General features: G+C 47.3%; 1 protein-coding gene across 3 annotated transcripts in view; it reads left to right on the forward strand.

The window, feature by feature from the left end:
* The window catches only part of palld (palladin, cytoskeletal associated protein), a gene marked incomplete at its 5' end in the record, with an annotated part of 46,885 nt that overhangs the window by 15,343 nt on the left and 18,174 nt on the right, over positions 1–13,368 (forward strand). The window contains 9 exons of one of the 3 annotated variants that reach the window (XM_079740429.1): positions 1,295–1,470; positions 2,226–2,286; positions 3,342–3,450; positions 3,713–3,781; positions 4,992–5,133; positions 5,543–5,566; positions 6,186–6,305; positions 7,446–7,878; positions 8,972–9,007. In XM_079740429.1, coding sequence (XP_079596555.1) covers positions 1,295–1,470; positions 2,226–2,286; positions 3,342–3,450; positions 3,713–3,781; positions 4,992–5,133; positions 5,543–5,566; positions 6,186–6,305; positions 7,446–7,878; positions 8,972–9,007 — 1,170 coding nt within the window. Of the gene's footprint in view, positions 1–1,294; positions 1,471–2,225; positions 2,287–3,341; positions 3,451–3,712; positions 3,782–4,991; positions 5,134–5,542; positions 5,567–6,185; positions 6,306–7,445; positions 7,879–8,971; positions 9,008–13,368 lie in introns of those variants that run through there. The other 2 variants (XM_079740430.1, XM_079740431.1) reach the window with 2 other exon arrangements.

Genomic DNA, 13,368 nt, shown 5'->3' on the forward strand with positions numbered 1-13,368 from the left:
ACAACATGATGACGCTCCTTCACCTGTCTACACCTGTCTTCTACGCTGCCGCTTGGTGACGCAAATCAGCGTGGTTGGTGCACGGTGACACAAGCTTTGGAGACTCGTCAGCCCGAGTCTGTTGAGTCACTAACTGCCCTCCTTCTGCCGGCCCTTTTCATTGACTTTCTCCCTTTCCCGGGATGCAAACCCGCTCAACTATGGTGCATGTTCTCAAGAATGACGTGTGAGTACAGGGGCACTATCGTGCGGTGCTGCTTGGCCGACACCCCGCGGTGCATCGAAAACCTCTGCAGTACTGCCCATGCAGAGCAATGACTTCAGCCTACAGCGACAGCTACACTCCCACGGGAATGCTCCCGGTCGGGGTTCTAAAACACGGCTAACGGCTGAGAGTTTTGAAACCCTTGGGGGAATTCCATGCCCTTTTCCTAAACAGGGGGTCAAGAGGTGAACAAGAAACATTACGCCAGGGATTTAATGGCAGGATGCCCGTACATTGTGCGAGTGTGCGTGTGTGTGTGTGTGGGTGTGGGGGTCCTTGCGTGCGTGTGCCGGTGTGTCGGGGTGTCGGGGTGTGTGTTTGCGTGTTAGCGTGTGTGTGTGTATAGAGCGAGAGGAAAATAGGCGAGGAGGGGAGAAGTGAGGAAAGGAGGAGGAGGTGAGGAGAAGAGGGGGAGAGGAGGTGTGTTCCATTCCCTTAAAAACGTGTCTAGAAGGTGTATGTCTGTGTGTGTGTATGTCGGTGAGAGTGTGTGTACGTGAGTGAAGCTGTGAATTATGGTTGTGCGGATTGGCAGCCTCCCATCCCCGTCTGCCAAGACATATGTGAGAATAATGTCTACTGCTTGTTAAGCCAGGGTTTATTTGAGAGACAATAAATCATAGCCAACTTGAAACGCACTTTGCCTGGACACGAACACTCGTTGGCAGTGTGTGAGCATGTACGTTACACCATTAAGAATGCTGGGAATTTAGCGAAAGTGGAATGGTTTGAAACCGCAGGTTTAAAGAACTTAAAAGTCTTAAAATAATAACTGTTCACAGCAATGGTTAAGGGCACATAATCAGGGTCGTTGATGTCAGCTCCTGTATTGTGTGAGGCGCAGGTGAAATCACCTGGGCAAATCTCAGCCCATCACAAAGAGCGAGCCTCTGTTTATATGGATTTAATCATATTATTGCGCTCGTCAAAGCGTCTCTGCAAATTGCTGGGTTGATTTTTGATGGGCCTGAGTTTGGGCGCGCTCGTTTCGTAGCATGACACATTGGTCTGTCTGTCTCCATGGCTCAGGTGGTTCTGTGAGGGGCGGGAGCTGCACCACTCTCCTGACATCCACATCTGGTGGGATGGGGACCTGCACACGCTGGTGATCTCCGAGGCCTTTGAGGACGATACGGGTCGCTACACCTGTGTGGCCTCCAACAGCCTGGGAGCCGACAACACCTCTGCAGAGGTTTACATCGAAGGTAAGGACCAGGGGTTGGACGACAAAGGAAATATTGTTCCCTGAGGGGGAACTTCATTCCCTACACCCAACCCATCCTAACCCGAGCAGTGAGCTGCCGCACAGTGTAGCCCCAGGAACCGACTCCAGTGTTTACTCCCCTGGCCTTGCTTATGGGCAGGGCAGGAGTGTTATCTTGGAGGTGTTTGGTGGTTTTGTAAACTCATTAAAGACAACAGGAAAGGGAAGGCAGCTCGTTTGCTCAACATACTTGTCTGCTAACCATATATTGTGCTAACCACGAAGGCATTAAGCCTTGTAGCGGCCTGGGTTTGATTCCTATGTCTCTCTTCCGTAAGGGCAGAAATTCCCATAAAAATATATTCAACAATGCATGAAAAACACAGTAGAGTTACAGGTTATTAGGAAATAACTAATTAAGGGAAGGACTAAGGACGGATGTTATGGGATCATCCAGAATTAAATGAATGACGTAAACAAATAACTTAAAGGCCTAATATCCCTGAGGATTAGTGATAGCGGGAGTACTTCAGTGGATGACCCATCGAGGATATCAGTATTATTAATGGCTGGAAAGTTCAGCTGGCCTGTTCAGACTCAGTGTCTCCATCCCAAAATGAGTGCCTGGTCCTGGGGGGGAAATGAGCTGTCAAGTTGCCAGGGGTCCATTTCCGTTTCATGTTGTCCGGTGAACATCTGTGTTGATAGATATGAGTGTGACCGCCCCAGATTCTCTGGAACCATTTCTGTTTACAGGAGTCTCCTCATCAGATTCTGACAGCGAAGGTACCAAAACCCGATCAGGAGCCATGCCTCAGTAAGTGTGTGTGTGTGTGTGTGTGTGTGTGTGTGTGTGTGTGTGTGTGTGTGTGTGTGTGTTTGTGTGTGTGTGTGTGTGTGTGTGTGTGTGTGACTTTGTGTGTCACAGAATTAAGTCCTGTGACCCCTTGAACTTCCTGCTTCCAGGTTAACAGGAGGGGGATGCAGCAGCTAGTCATAAATGTAAATAATGCCTTTAAAGAGCTTTTGAAGCTAGGGTAGGAAATTTAGAGAAGTCAGCCAGAGTAAGCTACATCTATATTTTGAAAGTATCCAACTGAGAAAATACCACCCCTCCACTCAGGCTTCCCTCTAAAGCCACTCCCCCAAAACATCTGATTAGTTTGCTAGCTTTAGCAATAGATCAGCCTAGCCTTGTGGAAAAATGCAGTCATGCACGATGACTGCAAGGGCAGAGGATGCGCAGGTAGCCGGGCAAGAGGCTAAACAGACAGGTAGGTCATCCAATCATTTCATTCAGGCTGAATGAAATGATTGGACACACATATTACAGCCACAGATATCAGATTGCTTTCATTTCTTGGTCAGAGCATGTGATTTATTGATTGCTGTCAGGATGTAAAGACAATTTCAACAAATCTGACGTAAATGCTTCTAAAATAAATTACCTTCCCTAACTTTAACATGATGAGTAGCTACAGAGGGTCAGAGGGTTATCATGGTTGTGTTCTCTGTTCAAAGTCCACAATTCACTGAACACTAAGTAGTCTATAAATTGTTGTTCTGGCATAATGCAATGTCTCTCTCCGTCTCTCGCTCTCTCTTTCTGTCTGTCTCTGTCTCTGACTCTCTCTCTCTCTCTCTCTCCCTATCTCTTATTTTCTCTATCAAAGTGACAACAACGTGTGTTGTTATGGGATACTGATAAGGTCATCATTAGTTTGTCCCTTGGTACTAATAAGGTTTTCATAAGATTGCTTAAGATTGGTTATAGGGTACTGAAAGTTCAATCATTTGTTCCTAGGGTACTCAAAGGTCCTCATGACTGATAATGTCTTCATAAGGTGCTGATAAGGTGTGAATATGTTTCAGGGTGCCGAAGAAGACCACCTCCATGTCCCTTACCATTCGCTCTGCTTCACCCAAGACCCCCGACGTTCTGCCCCACCGCACCGCACTGGTGCAGGCTTTGTCCCCGCCTGTAGGTATCACACACGCACAAACACACACATAAAAAATATACACACACACAAAAAGTCTATGATAAAAACACAAACACACCGGACATACTGCCATATATGTATTTATACACACACACACACACACACACACACACACACACACACACACGCGCGCACGCGGGCGCGCACACACACACACATGCTGCCTTATATATTTATATACACACACGACTGTGGATCTATTTGAGCCTGCTTGTTAGGATGATGTCCCCCTGTCTCCAGATGCAGGGTCCCACGTCTTCTCAGAACCAGGGAGAACTTCTCCACTGTGCTCCTCCTGTCTTCACTAAGGTACATATACATACATACACTAACACACACACACACACACACACACACACACATACACACGCACACACAAACACACACACACACACACCCATCCTACAAGTTCAGGCAGAACCGACTCGTCAGGACTCTATACAAGCCCTACAAATCGGTTTACACCTTGTAAAAGAAAAGAATATATCTCTCCTCACACACACACCAACACACAAACACAAACGCACATGCACGCACGCGCGCACACACACACACACGCATAGACACACACATACACAAACATACACACACACACACACCGACAGGAATACACAAACGCATACAATCGTAAATCACCTCATTGAGAGGATGCGCTTCTGTGGTGATGTCAACCTTATGATGTAATCTACACACAAACACGTGCAAACGCACACACACATTCGCACACACAAACACATATGCACCCACTTTCTACTCTTCCTGACATGCCTTGCACTGCTTGAGTGTTTCGTAACAATGCTTGTCTATGGAGAGAAATACACAAAGAGACAGGAAGACAGTCATACTCTGATGACAGAGAATGAGTCTCAGAGATCCACCCCCACATTTACACCCACGCATACACACACACACAGTGATACAGGCTCGCACTTCCACATACTTGTTGTTCAGGACGGAGTGGTCTTGTTGTGGACAGGGTTTCTCTGTCCACTGTGGGATGGAGTATCTTTAACCTGAAATATCTTCCATCACAATGGAATGGACGGTTGACGTCCTCTGTGTGGGAAACACTAGAAGGTAGCAGGAGAGGATGTTGTTGTTCAACAAGGGGACTCTCTTTGTCTGTCTTTCTCTCTCCCTCCTATCCCCATTCTCTCTCTCTCTCTCTCTCTCTCTCTCTCTCTCTCTCTCTCTCTCTCTCTCTCTTATCCTGGCTAGTTTCACAGATCTCCTCACTGAGCAGGAAAAGGTGATGGTCAGAAACCTTGCTCGAGGATGCCCACAGGGGATCAAACCCTGAACTTCTTGGCTAGGAGTCAAACTCTGAGCCACCAATACTCCTTCCCCCCACTATTGATTTATTCCCACAAAACAAGAACTAGCCAAATAAACAAAGTCCCCTCCAAGTTGTTTGTGATGTGAGACATCCTAAGCAGCCCATGTGACATATGACATATGATTTGGGTAGACATGAATGCACCATGTGATACCTGAATGCCTGTGTGTCCTCCTGCTGCAGCTCCTGCAGGACACGCAGGCGTCCGAGGGCCAGGTGGTGGTCCTTGAGGGCCGGGTTCGGGGCAGCCCGCCGCTGCATGTCAGCTGGTACCGCAGCGGTGAGGAGATCCTCGACTCACCGGACTTCCGTATCCTCCAGAAAAGTGAGTCTTGGCCACACCTGTGCCACATTGCCAATGTGATTTCTGTGATTTTAGGAATTCTGTGGTCAGAACTCAGTGAATTGGGATTTGACCCTGTGATACATCAGATCGGATCACAATATGAACTAGATCCGACCTCAGAGTTTCCATATCTGACAGTAAATGCATCCCCAGGATCACCTTAGAGGAAATTATTGTCTTTTGCTTGTCTGTGGTTCATTACTCTCACTCTCTTTCTCTCTTTCCCTATTTCTCTCTGTCTTTCTGTCTCTCTCTGTCTTTCTCTATGTGTCTCTCTCTCTGTTTCTCTCTCTCTCTCTCTCTCTCACTCTCTCTACCTCACTCTCTCTACCTCACTCTCTCTACCTCTCTCTGTCTCTCTGTCTCTCTCTGATGTCGGTTTGGACAGAACCTCGATCTGCAGCTGAGCCAGGTAGGCACCATTCATTACTGTCATCATCTCACATATATCACAAGACCTTTTATGAAACCTTTATTACCATATTACTAAAGATGTCTTTTAGTCCATAATTTACATCTATGCCCTTTTGAACATCAGTCAATGACAATGTGATGACTCAGAGCCTGAGCCTAGCCTGTCCTCCTGTCTAATAACAAGAGGGGAGCAGTGGTTATCATTACAGACAGGCCTAAACCATAGGTTCCCTGGGCCATTCTAAAACCTAGCCTTCCACCGCCACCTCCAACAGACATACCATCCTTCCAGACAAACAGTGACACACACATGCAATGTACGCAGCACAGTTATGAATGTCTTTCTGTTTGAGTCAGAAAATCAGGTGTTGATTTCAGTTTGTGACTCACGCAAACCTTGTTAAACACCTGCACTCCTGGGCATGTGTATGTCTGTCTGTCTGTCTGTCTAGCCGTAAATCTGTCTGTACATCAGTCTTGTCTATCTATTCCATTCTTCCTCTTACCTTTGCGAGTGAGTCATTTGTCAGTCTACTGTTACGCTCGCATTCCAGTTGAATCATTCAAATCTTCTTATAATGATAATTTGTTCCTGATTATTGATTATTGATTTCCAGAGGAGATCTGCACACTGGTGATAGCGGAAGCCTTTCCAGAGGATGGGGGTCGGTTCTGTTGCTCGGCAACAAACGTGTTTGGCAACGTTAGCAGCACGGCCCAACTCACCGTTACCGCAGGTACACTTAACTCCCTGTTGCCCTAGGTAACGCATAATTGACTATTACCACAAGTACGCATAATCAATGGTTACCACAGGTATGCAAAGCCTAGCTTAACCGCAGGGAGAAGTATTTTTATCCACAATGACAACAGGGAAGATTGCGAAAAGCAGAGAGAACAAAAAGGGCCAGCAATTTGTGGGCAAAGATCGTCACAACAACAATATTGAAAAGCGATTTTAAATACTGTAATGGAATAAAAAGTTCTGGAATTAATTAATCTCAGCCTTTTCCGCTGAGGTCTATTTGGTTGTGGACTAAATACCTCCCTTAAGACCCCCATTAGTTAAAGCAGTTTTACGTCAGCAGAGGGATATTTAGTATTTTTCCAAACCGGAATACCCCAGATAATCGCTGCTCAGTCATTACATGAGAACAATGTTGAGTACAACCGCTGCTCTCATGGAGGTCCTAACCCATAAACATGTCAGGAAGGTTGGTCTTCCTCTACTAGTTCACCAAGCTATAGGTGAGGGGGGTGGGGGGCCTTGGGGTGATAGTGGTCGTGGTGACTAGGTCTCTCTGTCTGAGTTTAGGCCTGGTGTTTATCTTCCCTGATAGATCTTTGTATATCCACAGCAGAGTCAGAGGAAGGTCCCAAATAAACAGCAGTGCTCCAGCCTGACTGCTCCCAGCTGCTCCCTTAGGCCTGCTACACATCTTCACTACACAATACTACACTTCTTCAGTGGCCCTTTCCCCATGTTCTGGGTCGACAGCCATGTCGTGATCGCAATATGACCATCACTGCGGCTACATATAGTTTCACACTGTACGTTCGATGTGTGTAAAAAGGCTTTTATCTTGGCCCTTAAGTTTGATAAACGTAAATTGGTGGTCACTTTTATCCACAGTGTCTCCCAGAGCCTTGAATACATATGTTCTAAGCATGGCTGCAGTGGGAATTGAACCCCTTACCCTGGCAGTGTTAGCACCATGCTTAACCAGATGATACATTATTGCTAAATGTTTATTCTTCTTGCTGAAAAGTCCCTTGTGAAGTTATAATTGTGCTTCATGTAGTACCAAGGGTTATACGACTTATTATGTATTTATATTACTCAAGGCTGCCCCCATCCTCTCCGTTCTCCTCCCCAGCTTCTGAGGACCCCTTTAGAGACCGCATGGGGATGGAGGAGGTTGCCTCCTTCCCACCTCCCCCTTCTCCTCCCACAGAGATCAGCCTCCTGGATCTGCCCCCCAAGACCCCCCAATCCAGCACAGACGGTTTCCATGTCAACGAGTTTGAGATCTGGCCCAGGGTGTCGACACTGCCGCACGTCCAGACGGACCCCAGCCAGGAGGCCACGGGTGGGCTGCGAGGGACTGTGCAGAACGGCCAGCCAGCAGGTCCGCCGGCTACGCCCAGACAGCCGCCCCCTCCTCCTCCACCACCTCTACCTCCTCCATACTCTGAGTTGGCCTCCTTCCCTCCTGCTCCTGCTCCGACTCAGGATACCTTTCATGCGCGGGCCATGATGTCTCCGTCCCCCGTAAAGGAGGCTCCGCCACTGCCCACGAAACCCAAGTTGTGAGTCAGTCTGCTCAGTCTGCAGTCTATTCCCCAGGGGAGGGGAGTTCTATTGCAGGGGAACAGGGATCCTTTACAAGGGTTCCCTTATCGCTGCCTTTATGTGTCAATGTGTTGGATGGGGTGGGGGGGTGAATCAGGGGAAATCCAAGATCTGACTGAGAACAAAAGCATTCCGGCACTTTCTTGTCTGGGCTAATGGTGTGGCTAAGGCCAGAATGTTTTTGTGTGAGTCTGTGTGTGTGTCTGTACATATGTATTTGTGTGTGTGTGTGTGTTTGTGTGTGTGTGTGTGTGTGTGTGTGTGTGTGCGCGCGCGTGTGTGTGTGTGTGTGTGTGTGTGTATGTGTGTGCGTGTCTGTCTGTCTGTGTGGCTGTAAACAGATCTGTTTGGCTTTTTGCTGCGTGGCTGGTTTTGTTCTTTATGTTTGAGCCTGGGTCAGCATGTCCTGTATCAGACAGCAGCGTTGTCCGCCCCTTACTGCCCTCAGGCCAGTTGTGTGGAGAGGTCAGAGGTCAGGTCTGGTTACTGGCCATGGGCAGGATCCTTGACTGCTGAGAAGTGGGGTCATGGGTTTGATTCCTCGCACTCCGAGGCCTGTGTTCGACCTTGGCTTGCAGGTTGGGCTGATAGAAGATTGACTGCCTCTAGGGGTCTGAGGGCTATGTGTTTGCCTGCCTTCGGCTCGGTCTGATGGGATAGGTCTCAGCCCGCCTGCCCTGACCAGAAGTAAACCTCCAGAGGCGATGGACGGAGTCTGCCGGTTGTTGAATGGCTTGAAGTTTGGTTATTCGGTCTGGTTATGAATCCGATATGCACAACTCTGCATGCAGTCGTTTCCTGCTGCCTGTTTTATTATTGCGAAATAATAGGTACATTATACACTGACACCTGTAAATAAGTACTATGCACACAAACACACACACACACACACACACACACACACTTGTGCATCCAAGTTTGCCTCCCGTATTGGTTTGTCACACCCGCTATTGGCCCACTGTGCATTGCATCAGAATGCATCGCATCGTACCTGCTGTTGGACATTTGTATTTGTTGACCCTTGACACCATGTTGATTATGTGCTTCCAGAGTGGAGAGTAGAGAGGAGGAGACAGGAGGCACCAGGTAAAGACCAGCTGTGTGTGCGTGCAAGCGTGTGGGGTAGTGATTTCAAACTGTTGTGCCAAGGGGGTAAACACACACAGAAACACTGAAACATCATCTGCTCAGTGAACCTGCAGGATCACGCTCAAAGCTTGCAGAGGGATTTATTTTTCAAAATAACGACAAATATGTTTATACTCCTGTGGATTAATCTCTCCCTCTCATCTTCCCCCTCCCTAAGCTTTTCTCTCTCTGTCCTTACTTTCTCTCTGGCTCTTTCTTCCCCTCTATCGCTCTTCTTTGCCTGCTCTTCCGCTTCCTTTCTGCACTCTCCTCACCACTCTCTCCCCTCCTAATTTGAGTCTATAATGACAGAGTTAATACATCAGGCCAAGCGTTAACCTGTCTTCCTAAGGTTGATCCCACTCTGCTGACCTGTTTGAACACAGCCCAAATTAACTCTGACCCCCTCCTTCAACACACTTAACTCATCACTTCCAGTTCCCAGCCTCACATCAGTCCTTTAGCACACCTACTATACATACTTGAGCTCCTGTCTGTAAACCATGTCCTGTGTGTGCAAAAGCGAGTTATTCAACTCGTATGTGATAGAGAGTTTGTCAACTTATGTGCGTGAGTGAGTCTTTACCCGACTGCAGCCGTGAGTTCCTTACTATTTAAACAACAGGGTCTTCTCTCTTCTTCTGTTTAATGGACTTCTTCTACTGAGGCTGTTATTGTAAACAAAACTGATGAGTGGTGGAAACTTTGATGCAACGCCCGAGTTCCTGGTGTTATTTCCCTCTACGGCCCAAAATATCAGAAAAGAAAGCTGCTTGGCATTTATCGACCATAGATAATAACGTTTCTTTACGATTTAAAGCCAATATGAACAATATTTGATATCCATGCTCACATTCTTGAATGCAACGTTATGAAGCAGTTCTGATAGATAAAAAAGTTTTTATATTTGTTTGGTTTCTCCCATGCACATAGATGCCCCGCTGAATTTAATTAGCCATTGCTTTCTTGATCACAAATGAACACCCTGCGTATTTCAATCAGGGAGTATTGACTTTGTGTTTAAGTAAAATCAGTCAAAGAAAGGAAGCATTTCGCTGCATTCGTCCTGCATACCCTGCAAATGTCCTGCAGCGAAGGAAGCTCTCATATGCCACCGCTTCAAGACCAGCCCATGATGTTCTAGGTTTATAACACAGACTGTGAGGAGAGAGGAATGGTGGGCCCCGTTGGCTCTGAGACGGGTCCACACACGGTCCACATGGAGGAGCACCCAGAGCTATAAATCACAGCAGGGTCCCGGGGGATGGATCCCGGGCTGGTGCGGTGTAACGGAACCGCAACCTCATGTCGGGAGATAAATCCACCACGCGGCCTGGAGGAGGGTGGATAAATATTAACAGTAAAGGCCGAGGCGATGGGATTATGTCTGTGTCTCGTAGGACCGGAGATCCCTCTCTGGTTTGTTTTAGCCCACCCTGTGACCTCACTCTTTGGTCATCTCTGTGCAGATGAGTTGTTCCCTGGATGGGTTAATTCACCCAACGGAGGAAACAGCATTCTACATCAAAGAGCCCAAAACCTCCCCCCGCATAGATCTTCCTCCCAAAATGGTAGGAAATGTGTAAGCTTGTAGGCTGATCTATCACCTTAGTGGACGCTCCCAATGTGTGATGCCGGTTTAAGTTTAGGGTACGTTTTGAAAAGGCTTGCAATGGCTTATCGACGTCATACCTTGTTGTAGAAATAAGGGGCCCCTTACTACTGCCTGAGTAATCTACATTCTCAGGACGCAGAGACAGAGATTCTCAGATTAACTGCTCAACTTATTAAGCATGCTGTTTGAACGATACACTCTGCTTCTGTCTATTGAGAAGGAGAGAAGGAAACTGGGCCTCAATGCTGAGGCCTATAGTGAGGAGGATTCAGGTTCTAGCCTGACAGAAGCATGTTGAAGCTGTGGATCCAAAACAGGGACCTTTAATAGCACGGTGTACCAGGGGTAAGGAGAGAGATAAAGAGGTGTTTTGAGTTACAGTTAGAGTAACTCAGTTGACCTGAGTTACAACTCAACTCAGTTCAACTCTGAGCCAGGCCATAATTCAAATGGTTGGAGAGTAGCACCTCAATGTGAGGCCATGGCTATGTGTGTGTGTCTGTCCTTCTGTGTGTTATAATTAAACTATTATATTTGTTATACATTTCCACTGTGTGTGTGTGTGTTTGTTGAAAGTGTGTGTGTGTGTGTGTGTGTGTGTGTGTGTGTGTGTGTGTGTGTGTGTGTGTGTGTGTGAGGTAATACCATTAGCCTTCTGGAGATATATTGAGACGCATAGCTGCTGTGGCATGTCAGGGAGCTGTTAAAGCGATATGAGATGAATTGTGAGTGTGTGCATGTCCATCCCTATGTGTGTGCCTGTGTCCGTCCCTATGTGTGTGCCTGTGTCCGTTTGTGTGTGTGTGTGTGTGTGTGTTTGTGTGTATGATTGTGTGTGTGTATGTGTGAGCATGTGTGCATGTGTTTCTGTGCATATACATATATCTACTGTGACATTTGGGGGAGTGGTGAAGCAGATGAATTGGAGTGTTACTGGGTCTGGTCTGTGTCTGCGTCTCGGAGGGGATCCGCTGTTATTAAACCAACCCTGTGGAAGCTAACGTGGTGGCTAATGCGACAAGGGGTCACAGGACCGCTGCGGTTTGTTGTGGAGAATGCAACCATGGCGACCATTTTCCATATATATATATATATAGAGAGAGAGAGAGAGAGAGAGAGAGAGAGAGAGACTGGGAGAGAGTGACTGAGTGAGGAGAGATATATATATAGATTGACATATTAAAAGTGCTTTAAGTGGTACAGTCTGGATGGTATGGGTGTTTATATTATGGGATGTGGACCATATTCCCGGTGGCAGACTCTAAGCACCGATTATCCTTCAAAGTGTTTCATAGTGAAACCTCTGCTGCTCTCCCTCAGCCCAACACAGAGACTTCTCTTCACAGCTACAGCTCCTCTCCACACCATGATGCGTGATGTTTGTCCCTGGCGTGAGTAAAGACTGCTCCAGCGCTGTAGGGTGGAAGGGGACGGGGTTGGAGGCTGAGTGGGCGGAGGGGTTCCCTCATGTTGACGTTGACGCAGAGAGCGAGAGAGAGAGAGAGATGCAGAGGGATTCCAGATGTTGAGAGGGAAATCAAATACACTACATACTGCTGCCCTGCCGGCCTCGCTGCCTCCCCTATGTCACACGATCCACAGACCTGGGTTTGGTTACAGCAACGATGGCGGAGGTGAGGTGGTGGTGGGGGGCTGCGGTTGGCTGTGGTGGTGTGCATAGAGGTGATGGAGGAGGTGGTGGAGGAGGTACATATATTCATATTTTGCATTTCTGAGAAAATAGTATAGTGTCTGGCTTTGTGTGTGTGTGCATATATGTACGGGTGTGTCTGTGACTGCATGCGTGAATTCATGCACAGTTTGGTGTGTGTGTGTGTGTGTGTGTGTCTGTGCGTATGCGTCTCACCCGGTCTCCTTTTAAAACTACAACTCTGACATGACCTGATGTTACCTCAGACTACAACAATGTGTACACTGTGACTGTGGTGCTACAGCTTACATTAGATTATCCCCCTATTCCCCCGCCAGCTGATGACTCCACAGCACTGCAGCACAATGAGGGCCTGGGGTTGCCAGGTTTGACACATTGGTGAGGATGGCCAGGTTGCCAGGTTTCACACATATCTGTGGCGTGACTCAGTGCTTCCTATCTTTGTTGTGTTTACGAGGTGCAACTTACAACAGTCTGATCCTTGACAGGGAGCTCAGCGGGTTTCATCAAAACCAGAGTAGAGCCGAGCAAACTTCCTAGTTTAGAAAGTAAAAGCCCCCCTACGATCGCTATTTAGTAATTATCACAACAAACCAGATGTCCCTAATGAGGAAAATCAGCTAAGCTCTCTTTGGAGAGCAAACATACTTTTACTTTCTGAACATGGGCTCCCATGGGGGTCTGTTTCTCCATTATATAGCAGTACATGGAGCAACCGTCTTTGGCTCACTTCTTTCTATGGTATTAATGTTGGCACTGTGGCTCAGTATTCAGTATTTCATTGAAATATGTAGGGACTGCCTGGAACGTTGCACCAATAGGAGGAGTAGTATCAGGTCAATTGACACATTTTCCCATTGGGATAATGTACATTTTCATAAGGTAAACGTGTGTTTTGTTAATGTACCTTTAACTCTGATTACATTGATATATTGGTTTGAGTGGAAAATGCTGTGGAATGTGTGGAAGAGAGATTAAAAGGGAAAGAAGGATGAGGAAGTAGAGAGGGCAATTGGGAAGGGGAGAGAAATA

The sequence above is a fragment of the Pollachius pollachius genome (genome assembly GCF_949987615.1).
Source record: "Pollachius pollachius genome assembly, chromosome: 7".
NCBI classification, from domain to species: domain Eukaryota; kingdom Metazoa; phylum Chordata; class Actinopteri; order Gadiformes; family Gadidae; genus Pollachius; species Pollachius pollachius.